Consider the following 26,060-nt stretch of genomic DNA (forward strand, 5'->3'; position numbering starts at 1 on the left):
GCGTAACCATCATCGATTCTACTACATGTTTTGGCATGCAGAAATCACGAAATCTCTCACGCTCACCATGGACTTCGATGTATGACAAGGCAGCAACCCCACCACCCTTATCTTATCATCCACTGTCGGCAATAACACCACTTTGGTACTTACAACCCCACCACCTTTCCATGCATGACAAGACATCCCATTTTAACACCATTATTTGGAGACTGCCAAATACCAGAAAAGCTGAAGATCTTCAGCTGGCTGTGTTACTACAACAAAATTGCCACTGCTGAAAAAGAAGCCAAGGGACCTGACTCATGTCCGCTCTGCTGTAACCGTAATGAAACAGTAGATCATTTGCTGCTGGGGTGTAAGTACTCAAAGCAACTCCGGCAGCTCCAGCTTCATTATTAAGACCTATGGAATGATCGGAGATCGTCCAACCCCACGAAGGAGATGATACTAGCAGTGGACTGCTTGATATTCATAGGCTCTTGGTGTATCTGGATGGAATGGAAACAACAGTGTTTTGATTGAAGTAGCTTTCAGGAGAAGTAGGGAAACTGGTGGCATTCCTACTTAGAGAGTAGAGACTAACTGAAAATTAAAGGACAGTTCACAGTTGATATGAGAAGCCATCGCCTAATTGTAGCAAGAAGGGTGGAAAGCAAAGAAGGAACATCAAGGCACTGAAGGACATGTCTTCATCAGTCGCTTTTCTCTACGTAATCAGGGTGTTGGTTTAGTCTCGCGAGGAGCCTCTCCCTCCAACGAAGGGACGGAGCCATGCACCATGCCGCCTAAAACCCGTCATCTAATTACGATGACGTGCAGAAGGAGAAGCGGACAAACTTGCTTTCTAGGCCTGTAAATACCCAGTGACATACCTCTCGATGTAAGATTAACTGATTAATAAATATAATGTGGGAGAAGTATGCTCCTTAATTCCTCCATTCTAGATCAGAAAAAAAAAAAAAAATCCATCCAACGTAGGTGGCTGCGTGCTGCATGCGAGTGGAGAATAGATGAGATTGCAGAAATTTCTGGAGCTTTGGTTACAAGAAAAACAGAGTTTGATAAATAGTATTTTTACGGAATGCATATGTCACAATGTTTATTTAGCAAGTGCGTGATGAATATGAGAAATCCTTTTTGAATCTCAAAAGGGAAAAAATCTTTTGTTTTCTTGGAAAAAAAATTGGAAAACAAAATTTCTTCCAATTAAACTAGCAGAGTTGTCAAAGTTGGTAGGGTTCGAGTTCCATCTTCACCTCAATAAAGATGGATGGAGATCTAATTCTCTAAAAATGTTTTCCCTTCTTTCCCTGGCTTGCCTTGCAACCAGAGGATGGAGACCTTGGGTTTATTAGAATCTGCGACTTGGGCTTTAAGCTTAGCAAAATCCATAAGCTGGATTGCTTGGTTAGCGATGCAAAGGAGACTTTGGCTTGGCACCCTTCCAAGGCCACAACTCTCTCCGTGAACATCTTCAATTGTCCTATAACAAAAATCATATGGGATGGGCACTATAAAATATCATATAAAGCAGGGCTTCTATTTTGCCATATTTCCTCTAGCACCCATCTTAAACAGGAAACCCAAAAGCAAATAGAAATATAACTTTTCTTACTAATTGAGTCCATCAATTCCATAAATTAAAAGAAAAAAAAAATGCACATGCCAAGAGAGATCGTCCATGAAGAGACCATCTGCATCTCTTTTTTCTTTTTTTGTCAAGCCTCTTTATCTATCATCTTCCTTATCAAGTTGTCTATTATATTCATAAGGTCTTCCTGTCTCCTCCCAATTTTTTTTTCCTCTCTCTTTTCTCAGATCTTTGCATCTAAAAATTCATGGAGTCTAAAGAATTGTATATATATAATATCTTATGTCAGATAAAGCTAGAAAACTGCATACCGTTATTAATAAATACTATGTTCTGAAAACTATGCATCGATTTATCTAAATATATGTATTAACTAGATAACTAATTTATTTGGTATGTATTATTTGGTCGAGTAGTTTGTATTAGTAAAAAACATATTCTGAAAACTATATATCAATTTACCTAAAGCCGTGTATTGGATTACTGCTGGATGTGTAATAAATAAACTTGTAGTATATATCAGAAATTTAATGAGTGTGTATCACCGGCCATGTAGTACGTATTGGTATATATTAGGTTGCTCGATGACTAATTTACTAAGTGTGTATCATCTTTTCATGTACTATGTACTACTAAGCATCATATTGTAAAAACTGCATATTGATTTATCTTAATGTATGCATTGGCTTACTAAATAATTAATTTGCTTGGTGTATATTACTTGGCTATGCATTATATACTGATAAAAAGTATGTTTTAAAAATAAAGAAGACAGAGGATGTCACGCACGAGCACGTTCTATCTTCTTTTTTTTTTTTAATCACGTAACTGATGATTTCGTAAAAGTCTAGGACTTTTGAATAAGATGGGCTGAAAAAAATAGGACAAAATTGGCCTTACATTATTTTTGTTCATTGTCCGGTATCCAATCCATTCTAAGACTGAGTTGGACTTATACTCCACTCACCTCCTCTTTCCCCATCGAAAAAGATAACGAAGATGACTCAGCCCTGTATCTTTCTTGAGAAAGTAGGATTCACCTTCCTTCGCGCGAATCCACCTGCTCTCATTTTGCAGTGGGCGATCCAACGGTGGCTTCGCACGAAGCATCGTGAATCCTAACCCTTCGGCCGAGGGAACAAGCAACATCGTGAGACGTGACATCACCTCCGTTTATTCCCATCACTTTCCCCTCCATTCCAATATACCAATGACAAAACCAGCACCAGATTTCCACGCCCGCCCTCTCCTTTTCCACGAGCAACTCCTTAGTTTGTCCCAAAGACGCTCCTCTTCCCTCCACGCCTCCTCCCATCGCCTTTTCCATGCTCGCCCTCGTGACACCACCATTCTTCCCTCACTCCCACCACATCATGAACCAATAAATTTTTTTTAAAAAAAAGACGTACAAGCAAATATATTTAAGAAACACATAATTAATACCTGATAACTAGGTAAAAAAATATGATAATATTATCTCTGTGTCCCCCAACTAAATTCCAAGCGTAGACCAACGTGCACCAACGTCAAATAGAGCAAGTCATGATACTTTTAATTACTAACAAAATAGTTCCTCTGGATATCACCAACTTATGAAATGAAATAAATAATAATAATAAAAATACTTATTGAATGTTATATACCCATAAATAAATGTTGAATGTAAAATATATAATTAAAATGTATTGATATAAATAAATAAATGGGACGGACTTAAAACATGCCAACAAAAATAATAGTTAGACGTATATATACTGCATTTAACAAATCAGAGGTGGAATGGAATCCAATCACCTTCCGGGGAACAGAGGTTATCACCCTCCGCCGCCACCTCTGAGTGTACTTCGAAGAGAGGAAGAGGAGGAGGACGACGAGAGGTTGAGCCCCACGGCGTTGTAGTCGGAGACGCTGTCCTGGAGACTGAGGAGGAGGTGGTGGTTGACACTGAAGCTCATGGACGGCTTCGAGACCGGCACGAATGGCGGGTCGGCCTCGCCGCTCAGCATCTGGACGACACTCCTCATTCCCGGCCGCAATTCCGGATCCGGGCTCGAACACGCCAATCCCACCAACAAAACCCTACTCATTTCCCCTTCGTCGAACTCCCCCTCCAGCCGCCGGTCGGCCGCCTCCAGAATTCTTCCCTCGCCGTGCAATCCCCACACCCATTCGACCAAATTGCTGCACCACCGGGTGCTGCTGCAGGCGGCGGCGGCATGGTCGACGCCGTCGATGGGGCGGCGGCCGCAGGCGACCTCGAGGACTAATGCACCGAAGCTGAAGACGTCGGTCCTCTCGGTGGCTCGCCCGGTGAGGAGGTATTCGGGGGCGAAGTAGCCCATGGTACCGGCGGCGACGGTGGCGTCTGGGGACTTGTCGTGCTCCACCTGGCGGGCGAGGCCGAAGTCGCCGAGCCGGGCGTTGTAGCCCTCGTCGAGCATGACGTTGCTGGATTTGACGTCGCGGTGGATCACTTGGCGCTCGCACTCCCGGTGGAGGTAGGCGAGCGCAGAGGCGACACCGATCAGGATCTTTTTCCGGTGGCGCCATGCCAAAGGCGGCGCCTTTAGCTCGAACAAGACCTTGTCGAGGCTCCCGTTGAGCATGTAGTCGTAGACGAGGAGGATCTCCCCCTTCTCGTGGCACCACCCCTGGAGGCGGACCAAATTCCGGTGCCGGAGGCTGGCAATGATGGAGAGCTCTTGGAGAAACTCCGCTCTCGCCTGTGCTCCGCCGTTATCGCCGCCGGCCCCCCGGATGCATCGCTTGACAGCCACCATCGCGCCGGTCTCCGGGATGATGCCCTTGTATACGGTCCCGAAGGCGCCGTGGCCGATGATTCGAGACTGGTCGAATCCTCGGGTGGCAATGCTCAACTCCCGGTAGCTGAACTCCCTTGGGGTCTTCACGATCTCCGACGCCGCCGCCAAGTTGTCCCATTTCTTGAGGGCTTTTGACCGCCGTGCAAAGGCCCAGATGCCGAAGCCGGTGCAGGCCGCGACGACGAAGGCCCCAGCCGTCGCCACCCCGGCTACGGCGGCGGGGCCCTGTTTGCACAGCCCGTTGCTCTGGCACGGCGACGACGAATGGGCGACGGCGCTTTCGTTGCTCGGGCCCTCGGCGGCGGCGATGGAGACGGACGGCGCCGGGGCAGGCGGCGAAGGGGTGGAGACGTTGGGATTGGGGGAGGCACGCTGCGGCGGAGCTGGGGAGGGGACGGCATTGGGAGAGGGAGAGGAGAAGCTCCACCATTCGATGCTGTGGATCTCGGTGCTCCCCTGGGTAGACCCGGAGAAGCCGACGAAAGTGTAGTCGTCGACGAATTGGCCAAGGTCAACGGGGAGGGAGAGGACCGGATCGGCGGGGCGGACGGTGGAGTAGGAGACGAAGACCTGAAGTAGCCCCCCGTCGGCGCCGCCATACTCGATCCAGGCGTTGATGAGGTCCCCGCTCTTCAAGTCGATGCCAGCGGAGTCCAGATTGGCGACCTGGGCGGAGACCATGCTGTTGAGGTCCACCCCGACGTGGTTGCCGTTGATGTCCTGGAATTCCATGTCCATGAGGGTGTCGAACTCGACGGCGACGACGGCGCCGGCGGCCCCGGCCGAGGCATCGAGGAGGCCCAGGAAGCCGCCGGCGTCGCCGACGGCGCTGTCGTCAGAGGTGAGGAGGAAGGCGAGGCCGCCGCCGATGGAGGAGGGGTTGAGATTGATGATGGAGAAGGAGAAGAATGTGGAGAAGGGGAGGGGAAGGCGGGTGGAGGGGTGGCGGAGGCGGACGGGGTCGGCGTAGAGGGCGCGGCCGGCGCCGGAGTTGGGGACCGGTAAATCACGTGAGAGGTAGATGCTGCCGTTCTTGAGATGGGCGTCGCCCAAGAGCTTTAAACTCCCAAGCGGCAGCGTCGCAAAGTCGAACCTCGTGGCATAACCGCCTTCCAGCGAGAGGGACAATAAGAAGAAAATGGAGAACAAAACGGGCCGATGCCGCTGTTGCTGGCTCTGCTGTTCCGGCGGCATTGTTAAGAATTCCGGCGATCCATCAGCCGAAGTTCTGAGCTAGAGAGAGAAAGAATGGGGGAGAAGGTACGATGGAGGATTCTTGGGATTGAAGTTAGGTGAAGTGGAGGCGAGGGGGTTATTTTTGAGATGGGAAAAGGAGAAGGACTGCAAGTGGTGGGTGTTGGTTCGACACTTAAAGAGAGATAATCCAAAGGGACCTGATGGAGACAAGTGGCGATAGGATGCCACGTGTCCGGCTGCAGCGGTAAAACTAGATGGTGATGAGGGCGGTCGGGAGCCACCGGTCCGGTCCAACCTTTAGCGTCGGCTCCGGCGATTAATTAAACCTCGAGCGTGCAACGTTAAGATTTGACAATACGGCAGTGGAGATGACGCCCGTTATAGCAGAAGCTAACATAAATTTCAGCCGGACGTATAACGGCCGTTACTGATACGTGGCGGTTGGGATGTCCGTGATCTTGGAGAAGGTGATGGGAATGGGGACACGGTGGTGTTGATGATTCGTGCGAGCATGTGATGCGAATGGACGGTGGTGGTTTCTGGCAGTCTTTTTCTTGCCCTTCTCCTTTCTTTCTGGCTTTCTGTTGGCTAAGGTAAGTAGTAGCCACACGTCATGCACGTCCGATAGCTGGCAGATGGAGCTCCCCCATCGTGGGGAGTTACGATCCTACGTGGCGCCATTCCACTGGTTTGATCGACCAAGAGGTTGATGCTCTGAAGCCAGAACTCACGGTGCTTCGTGCTCCCTGCTCCTCTCTAGGGCCGCGGTAAAAGCCAGAGCACCACGGCGTCCTTCTCGGCCCGTGAAGGCAGCGGCCGGTCCGAGGCGGGGAAGGCAGTCATAGGCTGGTGTAAAAAAACAAAAAAAACGGGAGGGGGCAAAGTAACGCGGTCTTTTTATCTCTTACATAACATGCACTGACGCACGTACCAAGCTTTGTCCTCATACCAAAATCCAAGTCTCTTTGTTTATTTTCCTCATTTGTTGGTACCGTTGCTTTGTGTCGCCACTACTGTATATTATCTTCTCTGATAAGGTAAAAGAGATTGATATAAAATCTGTCGACAAACTTTACGAATCGATTTACACGCTATGAGTGGTAGCTGAGGACAGGCCATGGAGTGGATTGTACGCATTGGTTGGTCTAACTTAGTTTAACTTTCCAAATAATCCATTGATATGAAACATGTATATATTAGCAGGACCCTTTATATTCCCATTAGCTTTCTTTGTGTGCAATGCACGGTTTGTGTGTGGGAATCTGTGTAGCTTCTAAGGCTTGCCTTTTGTGAGGGATGCTGTCAGCGGCCCACTACCGGGTGCGGGCCGTCCAACCATTGGGGATTTCGTCTGAATCTTATTAAATAATATGACTGACAGCATCCATCATAGGCACCTAAATACTTCTTTTTTATTTTTCTTTTTAGACATGGGACCCGAGGCCGATGGAGTGTGCGAGTTATTCGAGAAACAGCTTTCCCCTTGGGCCATCCACCAACAGGCACGAGTGGAACCTTAACGCGCTTGGAAGAGAGCATCGCCTTTAGGCCCACCAATATGCTCTGTATCTTTGTTCCTTCCGTTCTTCTTTTTTTTTTTTGAACAAACGAATGTGCTCTATATCTTACAAGGATTAGGTGCAATATAATCCAAGAATTATAGCTGCCAAACGAAGGTGGGATCATCAACCTACAATCAGAATGCAGAGTAAGCCAATGTTTTGGCCGGAAGTTCATATTACTGATATTGTTAGGCCCCTAAACAAGCCAAATTAAGCTCTGGCTGCGGTTGTTATAGCAGCTGGACCACGGAAGTAGATAAAACTGATCATAAGCCAGACCCACACAACTTAATTGATCATGAAGCATAATAGTTCAGCCATGCGTGGTGTTTTAAAATTATCAAATCCTTTCTAATTTTATTTACTATTTTGTTGTTTATTTTTTATTATTTTCTTCTTTTTTTTTTGGCTTCCACACATTCTTGGATGCTGATGAAGCCATTGATCAACACAAGCAGTACCCCAATCAATGGTTAGCCTCACATGTAAATGAATAATATCGCTTGCAACCTTGAAGCTCCTTGGCTCAACGAGAAAGGTGAAAAAATTTGAAATGATACAGTAGCAGCAAGACAAACGACACAGATGGTGAAGAACATGGTGTTCTGTGAATGATGGAATTTTCTTCCAACAAAATGAGAACGGAATCTATGACATTGATGGAGCCCTTCACGATAGCTGTTCCTAATATACCTGGAAAGCGTAGGATGGTAGGTGAATATCGCTGACTAAAATAACATTAAAATATATATCATCCCTTGAGACAGATATTGATGGCAAACCAAAACAAGCAACAATATGACTTAACTTTCGGTAGAACAACTTGATGTCACCGCACATAATTTGGCAAAGACAGCATCACGGTGAAAAATCGTGGAAGTAGTTGATTTAGTTAGCCTGTGATAGAGCCTCAAGGGGTCAAGCCTGCGGGGAACCACCCAAGCAGCAAAGGATCAAAATATTCTGCCACTCAAGAAGGCAGCCAATTTTACTTTGAACCCGACATGCTATAAGCATGTCAAATAACCCAATAAATAAAACTTTGTGGCTGCAATTCATATATCTAGTAAGTAACCTAAGCAATGCCACAATTAATTATCTGTGACACCTTTTGCAAATAGTACTGCTGTATAATTATCTACAAGCTGGGCAAACCTGTTCAAAATATGAGGGCCCACTGGACATTGTTTATCCTTCTGCCCTGGCAACTGCAGTGGCATCAACAACAACTACCTGCCATCATTGCCATTTTCTGCTGGTCTTGTTCGATCTAGTTCTTCCCGTGTTTGGAGGATGGGTGGCAGCGGAGCAGTGATTCCTACCATCTGTGAGGACAATATGTCGAGGGAAGCATAAGCATAGTTAACCCCATTCTGATTGTAGAGAGGTTTGGCAATGGAAATTTTATTAAACATTCCATTTTAGAATCTTTGGTCATCAATTCGACACTTTCTTGGATGTTCCTTTAAAGATTTACAGGCAACAAGCTTCACCCATGTTTGGGTTTCCTGAGATTTAGGTATACACCAAGAGGAGATGATAGTATGACCGGCAATAAATAGGGATATTAGATAAAATGATCATCAGATGAAGAATTGCCAAGCAAATTTTAAATGGTGATGGAGCCACTGACATACTTGAACAGAATCTTCCTTTTAATGGTAAGAAAATAAAGAGAAAATTAAGACAATTATTTAAGTAAATATAAGCGTATATATGCCCATTGATAACAAGACAAATAATGGCTTCTGATGTAATTCTGATGAAAATTTATTCCTTGGGTATACAGTAAAAATGTTAAACTAACAAAACCTATCCAGCTGGTAATGATAACCAAGTTTTGCCTTTAAAAGTATTAATTATGACTATGATTCAATAGTAATTCAACCAGTTGTTTCAATATTTAAATACCCATTATTTTCATTAAACACGCATACATAGACACATATAAAGACTAAAGAGACTAAGAAATATTTTCCATATGTGGCATCTTTGGTGAGAAACACTAGTCAGAATTCAGCTTATGCCAAAGATTTTATCAGTGAATTAGACAGTTCCACTCCAATCTTATTATTATCCTTCAATTTAGCAAATAATTAATGTTTTTTCTATACATAGGAAAGTTTTTCTACTAAACCATAAAGATAATAAATTGCATGAAAAGAACATATCGAGCTGATGGTTTCTAGATCATTATATAGTCATTATGTAACCTAAACTTCCACTAAAATATAGAAACCAGTTTGAAATTGTCTCCATACTATCTACCTACTTTTACAATACAAACTCTTGCGGTATGGATTTACCCATAAACCACTGCAACTCTCAAACAAATTATGCACAACAAGTACTGTATACTAAGTTTCTGATGCACTATATTTTGAATCTATTTAATTCTGCTAACAGTATGTTTCAGCAAATGCTATATAATCCTCAATGTGCTTGTCTTGGACTCAATGTACTCAAGAGATGCATATATAATTTTACACTTACCTCATGTATGGTTGGGTGATGAAGAACAAGTTGATGTGCATGCAAGAAATAGCCACAGTCTCCAGGTACAGAGTGCACTGGTTTTTGATAACCACTAACAAGAGGGTAACAACAGTAAAAGCAAAGCTAATGAGCTAAATATAGAAAATTACAGGAGGAAGCAAATCTAAAATCAAATACTTTTAACATAAATGATCATATGCTTGTCATTAATCTAATGCTGGCATATATATAATTAGAAAGAGCCAAGGGAATTTCCACAACTGAAGCTGTTATTCACACAAGCAGTTTGCAGCATAGCTGCCAGAATAGGGAGCGGGCTGCAGGAGCAGTTACAGTCCTAGTGTAGGTGCAGGGAAGCGAATAATTTAAGAACAGTTGAAGGAAGCGCTTAGGAAGCAGGTGGGAATTTGAGTTTCTTAAGAGTTTCTAAAGCAAGGACGTTACCCAAGGTAGAAGTTTCTGGCTACCAAGGTTTGCGGTGACCTAAAAGGAGGTTCCACTAGAACAGTGACACAAGCCAACCCATCCATATTCCTACCTACTCATCATAATATAAAAGATATAGAAAGTTGAAATTGATTAGCAAGCCCTGATATGGGTTATAAATCAGACTCAATAATTGATTATCAGCTGAGGTGATTTGCGAGGTGAATCAAAGGACTGTTGGCAACAATGCAATTTCTCCTGTTATCTGGTTCAAGATTGCAATGTGAAATAATGATCACAAGATTAATCAAACTTGATGTAATATTACATGGTGAAATAGTTATTATGATTAAAACATTAACTTGATATCTTTGCTGCTTGGAAGATGGGAATGTATTCAAGGATAAAAGCAATCAAAGAAGAAAATTGAAGAAATCAAAGAAGAAATCATAAGATCATTAAAACAAGTTGAAGAGAACAGAAGAGATAATGGATATGGTTCTCTTAAAATATTCAGTACAGTTCAGAATATACATCATAATTATCAAACTGCAATTCTCCTTTTTTCCACATATCATTTTTTACATGAAATTCCCATTCAGTATCATATACGAACAAAGTAATGTTTAAATATGTTAGAGTTTTATGAATTCAGTGATGTGTCTGTTTTAGATGCTCCTTTTGATGCCGAAGCACCAATGAAAAATCCGCAAGCAGAAAAAAAAAACCAACTTATTTTATTCCAGAGTTATGGGGTTGTTATTTTTTTTCTCAAAGTGGCATATAACAAGCTGATAAAGCTGGGGCCCAGAAAAATGAAATTGACAGATTGATTATACAGAAAGAGCACTACATAGAAGCCCCTAAAGTTTTGGATATCGCATTGAAAATTAAGGAACTTGAATATTGGTTACGGAAGAGATTCTAGTTATTATGTCAGGCTATTACGAAGCAAGATGACATACCCATCTTCTGCAAAACCATCATCTATAGGATCTGGCTCAAAGGGTTTAGGACACCCACCAATACCATAAAGAGGATCACCTGTTTGAAGGAAAAATAAATAAATAAACCCAATTATTCACAAGCTTTGTCCATTAACATGCTTTGGAAAAGTGAGCTGACAACAGTTAAACAACTTATGTAATACCCAGCCCTTCAAATACTGACAAAAAAGTAGAGATTCATCCACCCCTGTGGAGAGGATAGCGACTATAAATAAATGTCTAATCATAATATAGCTGATATATAACAAAAGGTGAAAATGTTAAAAACACGACATTATAATAAACATCAAATCCATGGTAAGCAGTATCACCATCAGGGCAGTATATGGTAAAAAGCCCAACCATGAAAGTAAATTTTTAGCCAGCAGTTTCCAAATAAGTCCAGGGAATGCATGTATACGAAGAAGTTGAATTCTTTATCTGTTAACATAGATAGTTATGGTTTTTTTGTCTAGCATCTAATAACTGGTGCAAATCCTATTTAACTATGACTCTTGAGCAAAATCAAAGATGAAAAATTAAAATCTGTGATATATAATACAAGCTCTCTCCATTGCAACTCTTATGACATATTCTTACAAATGGTAACAAAGATCAATGTAGCATGTGTCTGATGTGCCATACTGTCTATTAATTTTATTAAGATATCATGTCGTTAGGACATTTCTGTACTGAGTATCCAATATGAGCATATCATGCTTGAACTAGAATGCTACATATGAACTGAATTAGAAAGTCATTCAGTGCTGATCTTTCAGCAATATTGTTTACATAAAGATCACTGTAGCATATGTTGGAAAATGTTCTCATAGTACCATATCGTCTATTAATTTTATTAAAATATTGTGTCTTTAGGACATTTCTATACAGAATACCTTATATATGCATATCATGTCTGAATTAGCATGCTGCATATAAATTGAATTAGAACGACAATCAGTGCTAATCTTAGGGCAATCTTGTTTACATAAAATAATAAGATCCAAATAAATGCTGAGAGCCTCACAAAAGTAGTTCCTTTCAAGATGCTTTATCGCAAATTACCTAATAATCAACTTCATACGGACTTTATAGAAGACTCAATATTCAAATTGTCACTTAGTATCCAAATTCTTGTTGTTAAAGCTCATGTATTTTGTACAGAAGAGCTATCAGTCATACACACAATAATTAAACTGAGAATCATGTGCTAGTCTTTTTGTACCAAAAGAATCTTACTGTGTCGTGGTGATTCTAAATTAACAAATACACCACCAGATTTAGTGAAACATGTTAAATCCAACATATCAAAAGATCATGCGATGATAGTCTTTTGTGTGCCTATTATCAGGGGTGAATGCTCAAAATCAGCACTTGGTACCATAATTGAAACTTAAACAGTTTCATGATAATTATTTCCCTTCATGACATCTACATTCAATTATGGAGATCTAGTCAATACATCTCAATGTTTTTTTTTTTAATGTCAACACCCCCAAAAACATATCTTGGAATTCTATTTCAAACTATTTCATATCACCTTACTGGCTGATATGAAGCTGATAACTGGTTCTAAAATAGGACTTCAACATAATGAAATGAATCATAATTCAATTACCACTACTAAGGTTAGTGCACTACCTGTAAGTGGCATCCCAGAACTTAACCAGGTTATGATGGGAATGAATAACAGCTATCTAGTGCAACTGATGTAAGTAAAACATGCTCCACGCATTTTTTAAACTAGTACTACTTTACTCTAAAATTTTATTAGATATTCTTGTGAAAAGATATTTTATATTTTCATAACTGTTCTTATTCCCCAAAGTTACTGTGATTTATATCTGCAGATATTTTAGCTGTTGATTTAACTTGCAAATACTGTCAACAAATAGAATCATCACTACGTTACTGGTTTTGAAATGCATGACATCTCAGATCCATTGTATACGGCACTAAAAATCAATATTTCAATGCTCTGATCATATCTAATAACTACCATAAGGATGGGCTAAGAGAAAATATTTTATAACCAAATGAAAGTGTCACTGAAGTTGAAGTACAACATGGTAATTAAAAAAAAAAAAAAAGAGGGCCCAGAATTAAGAAATACATGATCACTAGAAGCAACTGCAGGAAAATGTACTTTGACATAGATGGCTATGTAATAGCATTTTCATTTAGCAAAGTAGCTATGCAGAGGCTCGAAAATTAAGAAATACATGATCGCCAGTAGCAACTGCAGGAAGAAGTACATTGACCCAATGGCTATGTAATAGCATTTTCATTTAGCAAAGTCCCATACAATTTAATATTTTTGTCAGTTTTTTCCCTGTCCAGTGAATGTTCACACTCCTATTAAATTGGCTCACTACAAAATATCTTAGGAATTAGGACAGGAATAAGGACTGCATAAATCACATATCAAACCATACAAGTGTATATAAAATTTCACCTAAAAGTGGATGACCAATGGATGCAAGGTGAATGCGAATTTGATGCGGTCGTCCGGAGTGAATCTCAACCTATAGAAAATCAATATTAAATCACAATACATAATTAGCAAGTAAACTAGAGCACTGTAGTTCATTTCGAAAATCATTGTTAGAATCAAACATACGATGCCTTCTAATGTATCTCAGATATAATTAGCATATAATGGCCAAGATCAAGAATTAACTACTTCATGACAGACTCAACATGTCCTACATTAATTAGATAAAGACAAGTCTATCATTTATACCACCTTCAGATTTTGAAGACCATTTAAAGGAACCCAACTACTTTTTTGCATAAGTGATATCAAAAAAACTGAATTTCAAGATGTTCCATGACATACAACGAAGTTTCCTAATCTGCCAGAAATAGGTGATGCTAATATTAGTTGAAAGAAAGAAACGGGATAAGAAATAATGATCCTAAAAGTAGAAAAACATGATTAGAACTTCACATAAGCTACTCTAGCAAACAATGATGTTGGAAAATAATAGAATATGATGAAAGCAATAAATACGTAGGAAGAAATCAATGATGCATCAAAAAACTAGCCAATAAGAATACCTGAACCAATGTTTGGTTTCTTTGGAGATCTCTTTCGAGAACATAAACCTTGCTCATAGCTGGCTTCCCTGGTTAACATCAGATATAGTATAAAAAATAAGTTATAAGAAACAAGAGGTAAGCATCGAGAATGGAAGCAGTTAGAGATATTCCAGTTGACATAGACTGTAGATAACCATGTGTACAAAAGATATATAACCCAGTCCAAAAGATAATGGTAAGAAGACAGAACCTGATAAAGATGCAACATAAAGCCCATTCGCTACCCCTGGATAGTGCATCACTCCAATAGGCTGTTTAATTAAAACCTGCAGGTTCAAGCAACCTCAAAACTTCATAAGAAAAACCTTGAAATACTTTACAATGTTGAAATTTTCAAGTCTAGAAATGGTAGTTTACTCTAAATTGTAGTCAAAGGACTATATGATAGGTTAATTGAAGCAGAGCCTTGTCTTGACCTCAGTTTGTAGAGGGGCAAAGTCTGTTTGAAATGTGCAAGAATACAAGGCAGAACAAACAGAACATCCTCATCATAGATGGACATGGTAAAAAGGAATTAAGGATCACTCTACCAACTGGTATATCAATCATAGGAAAAAATAAATTAGAGAAATAGCCAGCAAAATCCATAAGGCAACACCAGATAGCTGGACAGCTCATGTTACTAACTGTTATTTTTTCTTAATTAAAACAAAGTTATGTATCAAACTTAGTCATTATCATCCATCATCCAAATGTTCTTCCCACGAAAATGGGTCAATAACGAGGCATACATCTAAGTTAAGACTCTGCGGAAGAATTGAGTAGACTCCACGACTGGCTGCTATTCTGATATCAACTTTCCAAAATGCATGCATATTTATGTCATAATTCCTAGACTCACCAATGACAGAACTATAGGTGTCTCAACATTATTTAGTTATTCAAAGATATCTTAGTCCACCAAGCAATTCATGTCCAAACTGGAGACATAGAAGCATCAAGATTGAGCTACATAAACATAGGAGTAAGAATTTTCTCAAAAAAAAAAAAACATAAGAGTAAGAAAGAAAATGTAAAAATTGAAATCAGCTGCTTAAGCTCCACACAGATAAGTAACCAAATTAACTAATACTTAAACAAAAAAAAAACCTTTAGTGGTTTTGCATGTGCATTCTGTTACCACTGTGCCATTCAAGAATAATATGTGTTGTCTATGAAAAACTTTACCTCATTGTTTACAATTACCCCAGTGACCAATGATCGATAGAATTTCGAAATTCTTCGCATTCCAGGCTTTCCTTCACATCTACAAGTTCAGAATGTGATGTAAGAATAGGGAGTAACAGCGTAAACACTATGCTCCAAGAAGACAACCAACATTTCATAAACAAAAAGAAGCCATTGAATCAAATCTGCTGAACCTGTTTTCTCCAATATTTTCAGTGCCCTTGGCAAAATAAGCCGCAAGGCAACTTTTTGCGAGCTTTGTCTTGGCGCAAAGCAATATACCTAGCAGACAGCATTAATACATATGAAATTACATAGCAAGCCTTCATAGAAAAGGTAATACATGAAAGAAAATACTGTAACTTAATGAGAAGTTACTGAAGAACTAACCATCTCTAACAAAGCCAGACAAGCAAACAATAACAAACACAACCACAACAATAACAATAATAATAATAATTTAGCAGTATATAAGCCAAGAAGGGTAAACTCTAGTGGAAAAACATGTAGAGGCACACGACCAAAGCTGCCATTGGAATGGAAAAACCTTTTACCCCATTTCTTGGACAATCCTAGTCAAGGTTCGCCGTTTTGGTACCAGACCTCATACTCGTGCCACGCTAGTACCGTGTCAGTACAGTACGAAATTTTTTCAGCGCACTGAGTGTCGGTACAACACTCATACGGGATATTGATACGAAACCGGTACCGCCTAGTTCAGGCCGGTACGACAAACCATGATCCCATTTCTTTTCTTTCCTATGTAACTGAAATAACAGCAAATATCAATTTAAATCAATGAAGAATCTACTACCATTTCCCCCATCATATCAGGTTTACATATCCATACCAATTTTTATCTCTAGCTACAACATGTTGCCCTTTTATTCCTAAAACCACTCTTCCAAACTCATGTTCAATAACCTAGATTCTATGTAAACAACTACACATTATAAAAAGTAAAATCAGTAAAGTGAACAAAGAAAAAAAGACGAGATATATCCTTTATGCTTGGCATGTAGCACAGATATGGCTCTCTTCAAAAGGATTTTGAGTATATCATTTTGTCAAATAAGATATACGCTATTACATCTCAGAAGCACATGTGGCCCTTCTTAAGAAAAAAGGCATCAAAGATAGAAGCCATTGACGAAAATGATAGAACAATGGTCACTTGGTAAGTATACAATCGAGGATGGGGTGGAGGGAGGGAAGGAGGGAGGAGGAGAGAGGGAGAGAGAGAGAGGGACCTGAGGCAGGTCTTGCTAATGATGACTTGTTTGAGGGCATTGTGTTAAGCACCTGGGAAATGTGATGGTATGTTGGATTCGGATAACAACGGAACACTCACCTGGAAAGTGGTAAGAACAAGTAATATCAGGAGTAAGTCTCTTAATTTTCTCTTTGTTGTTGGGATTTTACAAACTTCTCCCTAAACACTAGTTAATTATGTAAATTGTACTGAATACATGAAAAATTCATTAGTTGGGCTATATTTTCATTTTTCCCCTTCAAAAAGAAGTTTGGAATAGCTGTTTATTATCCTAGTATGAAGTCAAGGATGGTCATAAAAATGAGGATCCAGACAAGATATATACATGGAAGATAAGATGGAGGACCCAATATACCTCAAAAGGTCAAAATGATTGCAAGAATTGTTTCTGTTTTGACATTGCCTCATTACCCTATGACTCCTATGACTAGAGTGCAAAGAGTTTATACACAAATAATAATCTTGGAAGAGGCAAGGCTACATCTTGCATGGATAAAGTTAAAATGAACCTGATGTTCCCCTTCCCAAGCGATGAACAGGTACAGGATGTGCTTCTTGGGTACTATCTTGTTTAGAATAACCCAACGTATTTTTTCTCCATTCTTTCCATTGAAGTTGCATTAAAACAGTTCGTTGTTGGAAGAGTCCTCCAGGTAAAACTTGCAGACCAGAAGGTTTATTTAAAGCAACCTGACACAATAATAAACGAGAAGAAGAAGAATCTAGTGAAATTCCGTGCAATTAAAAAAGTTCAACCAGGTAGTTATTAGATGTGTTGACAATCGATTAAATGGTTTAGTCTTAGTGTAATGTAATGGACTTACCCAAGTGATTTGGAGGCCTATACTTGTCCATTATAGAATTCTTCATGTAAACCTGTTGTAGCTTATTAGTGAAAAGTTACTAGTCAACTCCCACCCCAAACCTCGCTGACCCTTCGCAATGGCAAGAGAGGTATTGCACGGATGTAGAATAATCATGTGGCATCTCTTCCTCTTTCCCTTCTTTTATTTATCCTTTCTTTGGTTTCTTCTTAGTCCATAGGTCTGGTTATGTAGCATAGAGCTCTGATGAAGAGGCCTGCTTCTTCTTTTTTCGGGCTTCATTTTTCAAAATAAAGGTTAAAAACCCTAGAATAGCTGTTGAATGTGATTTTAGCTTCTCTGAATCCCTTATTTATTAAGGGAGAGTGTTGAAGGTGTTAGATGATCAAATGTAACAATCAAAAAAAAAAAAAAGGAACTTGTGAGATTTTCATTATTGTGACAGACCTAAACTAAACTAGAAGTCCGTAGTTGTACTTGATATAATATCTCCTATACCTTTTTGTTCTCTTTTATCTTTTCTTTTATTTCACCTTTACTTTTACCTTCTTTTCATTTTTTGCCTCCACACTTGCCAGACCATTATGTCATTTTTTTTTTGATAATTCAACATACCAGGGAGCTTTTTCAGCTTCACAAATAACAGTAACTGTACAAGAAAATATTCACCTAGAAATTTCAAATTTATGAAGAATTTACCTAGCCAACACAAAAAAATGAACAGGACTATTCTAGCCAATTTACCAAATGTGAACCATTGTACACTGCAGATAACTCACCATATCATCATCTTCATAAAGAACTTCAAGCAGGTATGGTGCAGATGGCTCTTTCCAAGGCAGACGATAATAAACCACTTTAGAACCATCCCTATAAGAAGTTTAACATTGTAGCTCATTTAATAAAAAAAAACAAAGTTGAGATTCAGAAGTAACAAAATCTATCTTTCGGCCAACAAAATTAGGATCTAGCCACATAAAAAGAAGAAACAAAATTAATAAAAGAAACAAAGTTGAGAGTCAGAAGTAACAAAATCTATCTTTCGACCAGCAAAATTAGGATATAGCCACATAAAAAGACAGAGAAGAATAATTCTGAAATGCTATTTGATTACGTGAGATTATACCAATTCCAAGAGAATCAAAAAAAAGAAGAGCACATTGCAGTAACAGTCAAGGTTTACAGCATGGTATAGTATCTTCTCGCGAGAAAATAAATTCTACCAATGAAGGATCGTTACGTAGAAATTATATGCATCACGAAGTAAAGTGAGCAAGAAAAGCAAGAAGTTCACATAAAAACCTGAGAACCATGGAAGGATCGGTTATCATTTCTCCATCGACAGTAATCTGCAAGGTAGAAAAATGAAAAAAGAAAAATGTCACCATAACACGAAAAAAGAAAAATAAATCAGTTGGATCATCGTAAAAAGGAAGCAGACCTGGCCATTCTTGATTCTGTGAAGCCAACTGTTATACAGGTCCGAGGACCAAAAAAACCAACGCTTAGCCATCAATCCAAGAAATAGAAAGAGATGAGAGAGAATTGGGGATCGAAGCGCTTGCTTACCCTTCCAACGGCGCCGAGTGCTTGTACTTAGAGGAGTAGAAATCGATTAGGGTTAGAGCTGTTCGAATTGAGAAAGAACGAGAAGAAAGAACTTAGAAGACAGCAAGAAAAAACAAAAAACAAAAAAGAAAAAGAAAAAAACCGGGCAAAGAGGAGGGATGACGAAAAGGTCAAAAAAAGAGAGAGAGAAGAAAGGAAACCGGAGCTCCGGGATCGGACTACGTCGGTGTAGGACAAGCCTTCGTTGAACTCAGGCCACGGGACGCCGAAAGAGTAAAGTGGTGGCTGTGGCGACGGCGTCGGTGGCGGCTGTGGCGACGGTGGCGACGGCGTCGGTGGCGGCCATTGCTTCGACGACGTGGCGGCCGCGGCGGCGGCCATCGAAAAGATCAGGCAGCGGGAGCAGAGGATCTTGAAATCAAGACGGACCCTGACCGAAACCAGAACCCATACCATCTTCGGGTCAAGAACTTGGAGACTAATATCTGTAACGCATTTGCCGGCCATGGTTGGATAGGTCTGGGCCGAGTCCAAAATCTTGTGGGTGTTCGGTTTCGCTGTCTTGAATCTTGGAATGGGTTTGGCCAAGGTGGTGCTGCCATCATAATTCTGAAATATTAACGCTGCGTTTGGTTCACAAACTGAATTAGAAAGCAAAATGGATTGAAATAAAATTGGAATCATATCTCTCGATGCATTTGGTTTGTGACTAAAAGTGAAATCGGAATTAGAATGAAATTTGAATACTAGAAGAAAGTAGGGATTCGATTTTGAAGAATTGAAGCATCCTATTCTCCCATCAGAATGAGAATAGGACTCTCTCTAACCAAATAGCTGGAAAGAAAGTCGCTCATTCCAAATTCCATTTAAAATCCAACCCTCCCAAACCAAACATGCTCTAATAACGGTCAATGAAAGATGATTGATGCTAACCATTGGATATGATATAATGTTAAGCCACACTTGTTGCATACTTGCATGGAGAGCCTAGTTGAAGCCTACTTAAGGATTTGGCTATAAGGTTAGGTCCTAGACAATCATTGCCCTAAAGGGTACATATTACTGAACCAATCTTTTTTACTTTCCCTTTTTTTTTGGGAAACCATGCTAGATACGTGAATCCAATGGTATCCCTAATATCAAAATCCCAAAATTCGGGGTTATGAAATGATCTAAGGTTATTGTCAATATTGATTTTGCTAACCTAATTTTGCAAGTTTAGTTGAGTCGAGAATATCAATTTAGCCCGTGCATGATATTTTGTATATCACTTACATGAGGCTTCGGCCACTACAAGATCTAGAACGCGTCAGATGCAATCTTACTACATTGTATCATAAAAATTGTTTCTATATTTTAAATCCATAGCACCTAAAATACCATAGAACAAACTTACAGTTGTCCCCAAAACTTTTTTTTATTAAAAAATATTAATTATGTTCAGAAGATGTAAATTTTAGGATCACTTATGGGCATAATTAATTGCATGCTAACTAAAGAAGGCATGCCACATGATTGTCATGTCAAAACCATCTCGTAGGATGGGCCAGAAAATAAATTTCCACACACTTTTATGTATGAGATAGTGAGGGGGGTACTCTGAATGTTACGCCTATCATGGTGTGACTTCTTTGTTTGACATTTTTATATGTTCTGATAAAAAGAGACCATATACTAATACAATGGAGATATTCATATGTATCTAAAGCATTTTCATTAGAATAATCAATAACATCTGAGAGCTAGACAAATTTTTCAAAAAACATTTGAGAGTTAGACCTACTGCACATCCTCTCTGATGGGCGACATGCATATATATCGCCTTATCGGAGTGCAAGCTAATTCCAAGTCTACTCATCTAGTAGAATATCAATTATTGAGCAGAGGAAGAGAAGGAAAAGAAGGTGTAGAGAGATGCACCAGACATTCAACCAATCACTATTCACATTTCCTCAAAAAAATTTGTGACACATATTAGGTGTTGAACTATGGGAAATGTATTTTTTAGGTGTGATATAGAATGTGCAGCAACATTGGAAGCAGTTATATGTAACAGATTTTCTAGTGTAACATTAAAGACATTAAGCACAATCAGAAAAGCAATGTATAAGGGACACCAAAGGGAAAGAGTTCGGCCAGGCACATTCAATGTTGCCTAACAGAATTCCTTTTTGCAATTATTGAAACAAAAAAAAGAAAAAGAAAAAAAGACATTCTGAAGAATATTTGATGACACCATCCAATAAAAATTTCTAGAGAAGCAGAAGTCAAAAAAAGAAAGGGAAAAAGAAACCAAAAATAGCTCCTAATTTATTCCTTTATGATTTAGCTCCTAATAAAAACGTTGGTAGCCTATTAGCAAATTTCATACATCTTAGTTTGCTATCTCTCAGTGTAAAATCTTCAGTCTCTGAGCTTCTTCTGCCCCGAGCAGGTAATTTATGAACTCAACGGTGAGAATTTTCAGTTATAACTCTTATATACTTTAAAGATGTTTCTCCACAAATAGAACACAAGAGCAGGATTGAATATTGTATGGACGCAAAACAAAAAAAACAGCAATGATTCAGGTGCACAATTGTATATTATATATACCATACAATCCAAATTTGGTTAGCATCACTATATTAATGCAAATGAATTATTCTGCGGAAAGATCACCACAGTCTGATGAAGCTTATGTTATTATCAAAAAACAAAAAAAAAAAATTGTAGAATCAAGAGGCATATAGCATGACAATGGATCAAATTATAGGAACCAAAATTTTGAGATAAAAGAGTGTCCTGCTCTGAGACCAACGCCACCAAGCCAATCACCGGCTATAATGCCGAACCTAAACACATCAGCCAACAGACTCCGACGCAACTCAATTTCTCAGATAGAGCAGATCCAATCCATTTTTCAGACTTGGATCCAACCAAGCCATTGCTGGTTATCAGCAGTTAACGTGGAACAGAGGCTGCCAACTGATTGTGTTAGTAAAGCCACTCAATGATGAATTATACTATATTGATAAACTGAGACATTTCCTGGTCTACAATTATCTAAATCCATATAACTAATCAAAAAAAAAAAACAGCGAAATAAAGAAGAAGAAAGAAGGGATCCAAAGTTTTTGACTTCGTTCGGATGCATGGATTCTGATGTCCTTGGTTGCCGCTGAATGATATTGGTCAAAGCTGACGTGGGAGAGCATAAGCATTGTGCAATTAGGTCCTTATTTCTAACGCCAGATCATGTGCTTCACTTACCAAGAGCATGGGACATCAGGGAAAGGAAAAGACAGGAAATAATAAACAAAGATAGCAGCAGCACGTTGCTGAAAGAGTTTGAGTGCTTTTTGTTTTCATTTTTTAAAAGGAAATGTTAATTTATTATATATATCTATACGTGAGATAACCGCAGCTAGATTGAATCTTTCCTTAAATTTAATCAACTCCAACCTTCATACAGTGCGAGCTAAGCTAGCTAGAAATACGAATCCAACCCAATTTTGACTCGCATATGAATCCTTAATGCACAAGATTAGGTACAGCACTAGAACTTGCGCTAAATATCAAGAGTGCGGTGAAAGTTCAATGGATTTAGAGAATAACTCCGAATATTCATGCCCGTCCTTAGAACAAATTATGTTTGAATATATTTAGAGCCATTTTGCGCTGAATTTAATATAATACAGCTCTACTTGGGTAGCCGATACGTCGCCCATAATGCATGCATAGCTAGCATACACTCTGAAATTAAAAAAATTTGATCACATACTTCATACATTGGTACAGTGAGAATGAAACAACTATGAATTCGCAAATTATTATGATACTTATTTGTAACAATATCTTGGTGGGACACACAATTACAAACAAGTTGGCACCATCCAACCATTTGCTCTTTTTTTTAAAAAAAAACTCATTTTATTGCTACCAGATGCAAACAGGTGCACAATAGTGAGGACATGAGATAAATATAACGATTTTTGCATAATATCGAATTTTATATGAATATCCTCCAAAAATTAATATTTGCACGTATACCCCGGTAAAACACTTGTTTTGCTATTCCATCCCTCTTTTTTAAACCTTATTTTTGCATATGTACCCGCGCCATCTAACGTCGTTGAAAAATTAATGATTTCAAATTAAAATAACTAAAATACGCTTAATGGATAGATGTGCAAAAAAGAAACATTTATAAACCAATCGCGATGGAGGACAAAAAAATTAATTTTAAAATTTTATTTTATTTTTAATTAAAATAAATATGGTTTTTATTAATGTTGTTAGAAAAATCGTTGTATTAGGGATATTTGTGCAAAAATAGTGTTTTTATGAGAATACATAAATAAATATAAATTTTAAGAAAGTAATCACGTAAATTTAAATTTTTATAAAAGTATTTATGGAAAAAAAAATGAATATAAATAACTGACCCACAAGCATTATTATGAGTGCAGACTATGTCCATCACCATACCAAATGATTTTGCCCTTTCACTCGGCATGACATCATTTTGTATGATGGCATATGTATGCGTGTTTAGAGGGGCAACCACCCGTTTTTTTTTTGTTTTTTTTTCACATGATTGATTTGAAAAGACAAAAAAGCATAGATGATAAACCAAAAGAAGGATGAGATGCAGAATGATTGGAGCTAGAAGCTGAAACTCGAAAAAGATAATTCCACTTTCTACGTGCCATATCCTGAAGCAGCTCTCTTTTACTTGGAAATTGGGAATGCATCGCAAGGTTAATGAATGATGGCCGCTTCCATTAGATTTACCTGACGATCTTTTGCCTCCAGAGTACAGGACACAGCAAAGACCCCCGCAACAGAGGAGGACTACGCCTTTCCTTGCTTTTCCTCCCCAGGAAGTAAGAGGAAATCACTTCCATATACCATGCTTCGAACTGATCCCTGTAAAACAAAACAAAGACGCAAACAAAACTGGATGAGAAGTAAACGGTAACGGAAATCTCAAGAAGAAAGATTGAAAAGTAGAATACATTAAAAAGTAATGCACACACTCGTGCAGTTCCCCTACATTGTATCACAATAAATTAATAGTCTCGTTCGTATTGTTAATTTTTTAAGGAGAAGGAAAAGAGGAAACGAGAAAACCACCTATGGATGTATCTTTATCTTAGTGTTACCGTGAGTACAGGGTGCAGTCCATAGGAAGTGAGAGAGAGAGAGAGAGAGAGAGAGAGAGAGGGAGGGAGGTACAAGCGACCACCATTCATGAAGTCCCATTTGGTGTCGGTCGCTGCCACTCCCACCCCACTCTCCACCGTCTGATGCCAGAATCGGAACAGGAGGTATGATGAAGTCGGCGGCAGCGGGGAAGGGGATGATGGTGGGGTCGAGCCCGGGGAGAGCGGAGAAGCTGCCGGCGCCGGGGCTGGCGAGGCTGCTGGGGGGCGGGGGGAGGAGCAGGGGGCGGAGCGGGGTGGCGCGGACGAGCCCGATGTTCGGGACGCGGAGCCGGAGCGTGGGGCGGCAGGCGGGGGCGGAGGCCCGGGCGGGGGAGGAAGGGGAGCCGTCGTCCCCCAAGGTGACGTGCATCGGCCAGGTCCGGATCAGGAACAAGAACAAGAAGAAGAGCGACACGAGGACGTCCAAGTCCAGGGAGAGGCTGCCGACGGCGGCGAAGCGGTTCCCGTGCCCCCAGAGGTCGCTGCTCTGCTGCGTGTTCGTCTGCCGGCAAAAGGGCTCCGGCGGGCAGCCGTGGTGGTCGCTGTGGTGGCGGCAGCGGTGGTCGAGCCTCCGATCTGGAAAAAGCGGGAGGTACCAGCAGAGGAAATCAATCGAGAGAAACGAGGTAGATCTCATGAAACCACCGATCGAAATGGTAGGCGGCGGCGGCGGCGGCGGAGGAAGGGGAGGAGGATATTTCGAATCGGATCGAGAAGGATATAGAGATGATGACGAAGATGAGGAGGAGGAAATGGAGAACGAGGAGGAGGAAGAGACTAGGGTTTTCATGTCGTCGGCGACCACGACGCCACCGAAGAACGCGCTCCTGCTGATGAGATGCCGATCGGCGCCGCACAACCGGTCGTCCTCCCTCGCCGCAAACCGGTTCCCGGTCTCTCCGCTTCCGCCATCGGAATCAGGATCTTCTCCGGCGGAGAAGGAAGCCGGGAAGAAGATCGAAGAACGAGAAGAGGAGGAAGAGGAGGGGGGAAGGTCGAGCAATGGGAGCTCGAGGGATGGAGAGGAGGGGTCGCGGCCGCTGGTGCTGACGCGATGCAAGTCGGAGCCGGCGAGGAGGGTGGCCGTCCGGGATGCGTCTTACTGTTTTCGGGCCAACAACGACGGCGGCGGCGGCGGCGACGACGGCGGCAGCAGGCAGCGACGGTTGGCCCTCGTTCACGAGGAGCGGCCCCCACCACCACTCTCTCCCCCGCGGTAAACCCACGTCCGGTCCAAATATTTCTGCTGGTGTCCGATTAAAATTTTGTGATTAACGTTGTCATTTGTTTGTTAAGTGAGTGGTTTTATGGATGTACAAAGTTATGTGGAGGGACTTGGTAATAAAACTCGTATGCATCACCCTCTCTACTCTATCTGACACGAGCGAGGGTAGTTTAATATTTTTTTCTCGAGATCTATTATTTTTGTGGGAATCCGAGAGTGGGGAGAATCTCCATTCGCATCACTTTGCGGAACGGAAATGGAAGAGACGAGATCATAGTTCTATGTGGAGGAGGAGCAACTAGTATCCGTACGCCTCAAAAGGAGTAAATTAACGTCATGCTCAAATGCCTTCATGTATAAGTTTTTTTTTCTCACCCTACTTTAGTGTATGTGCAACTAATCAAAAGCTACAATCTGGTACAAATGTTCGTCTCTCAATTCAGATGTAAGTTTTTGAGTTGTTTTTGGTAAACAACTGGTTTGATGCTTCTCCTTCGCTCTATTTGTGACTTTGTGGTTAAGATCTTGATCTATTATGGGTGGTTGGTGGACGACGATGGACCACCATAATTGGTACCTGGAGGTTGAGTGCTGAGAGGGGTAAAACTGCGCACAGCGTCGCAGTTTT

General features: G+C 40.5%; 3 protein-coding genes across 11 annotated transcripts; 1 reads left to right on the forward strand and 2 right to left on the reverse strand.

Moving 5' to 3' along the window:
* Positions 1-192: 192 nt before the first annotated feature.
* Positions 193-5,758, reverse strand: LOC103706664 (L-type lectin-domain containing receptor kinase VIII.1-like). The gene is made up of 2 exons (XM_088713822.2): positions 3,389-5,758; positions 193-853 (listed from the first exon to the last, which is right to left on the reverse strand). The coding sequence occupies exon 1, from the start codon at positions 5,608-5,610 to the stop codon at positions 3,409-3,411; it is 2,202 nt and encodes a 733-aa protein (XP_088569948.2). The 5' UTR covers positions 5,611-5,758; the 3' UTR covers positions 193-853; positions 3,389-3,408.
* Positions 5,759-7,654: 1,896 nt separating this feature from the next.
* On the reverse strand, positions 7,655-19,548 carry LOC103706663 (Pseudouridine synthase family protein). Of its 9 annotated transcripts, none has more exons than XR_015974494.2 (16): positions 19,219-19,528; positions 19,019-19,076; positions 18,891-18,918; positions 18,752-18,798; positions 18,229-18,319; positions 17,135-17,315; positions 15,547-15,634; positions 15,353-15,431; positions 14,376-14,451; positions 14,144-14,211; positions 13,539-13,608; positions 11,063-11,141; positions 9,669-9,762; positions 8,331-8,500; positions 7,984-8,072; positions 7,655-7,868 (listed from the first exon to the last, which is right to left on the reverse strand). XR_015974494.2 is itself a non-coding variant. In XM_026804502.4 (14 exons), the coding sequence occupies exons 1-14, from the start codon at positions 19,523-19,525 to the stop codon at positions 8,597-8,599; spliced, it is 1,353 nt and encodes a 450-aa protein (XP_026660303.4). In that variant the 5' UTR covers positions 19,526-19,548; the 3' UTR covers positions 8,135-8,596. The 9 variants fall into 9 exon arrangements, 2 of the variants coding, with proteins under 2 accessions (XP_026660303.4, XP_008789068.4); XR_016398810.1 differs by having other exon boundaries at positions 7,655-8,099; positions 19,219-19,305; positions 19,339-19,527; XR_015974493.2 differs by having other exon boundaries at positions 7,984-8,099; positions 19,219-19,527.
* Positions 19,549-24,192: 4,644 nt separating this feature from the next.
* Positions 24,193-25,608, forward strand: LOC103706736 (uncharacterized). The gene has a single exon (XM_017842689.4). The coding sequence runs from the start codon at positions 24,333-24,335 to the stop codon at positions 25,425-25,427; it is 1,095 nt and encodes a 364-aa protein (XP_017698178.4). The 5' UTR covers positions 24,193-24,332; the 3' UTR covers positions 25,428-25,608.
* Positions 25,609-26,060: the final 452 nt, after the last annotated feature.

This window comes from Phoenix dactylifera, chromosome 17, assembly GCF_051530095.1.
Source record: "Phoenix dactylifera cultivar Ajwa chromosome 17, Ajwa_hap1_PhDact_Kaust_v1.1, whole genome shotgun sequence".
NCBI lineage: Eukaryota > Viridiplantae > Streptophyta > Magnoliopsida > Arecales > Arecaceae > Phoenix > Phoenix dactylifera.

Coding starts and splice junctions, on each gene's coding strand:
- LOC103706664 (XM_088713822.2), bottom strand. CDS start 5,610: ATGCCGCCGGAACAGCAGAGCCAGCAACAGCGGCATCGGCCCGTTTTG.
- LOC103706736 (XM_017842689.4), top strand. CDS start 24,333: ATGATGAAGTCGGCGGCAGCGGGGAAGGGGATGATGGTGGGGTCGAGC.
- LOC103706663 (XM_008790846.6), bottom strand. CDS start 19,525: ATGGCCGGCAAATGCGTTACAGATATTAGTCTCCAAGTTCTTGACCCG. Junction 19,077..19,218: donor AGTCCGATCCCGGAGCTCCG/GTTTCCTTTCTT, acceptor CAATTCGAACAG/CTCTAACCCTAATCGATTTC. Junction 11,142..13,538: donor CATTGGTCATCCACTTTTAG/GTGAAATTTTAT, acceptor TCCTTCAAACAG/GTGATCCTCTTTATGGTATT.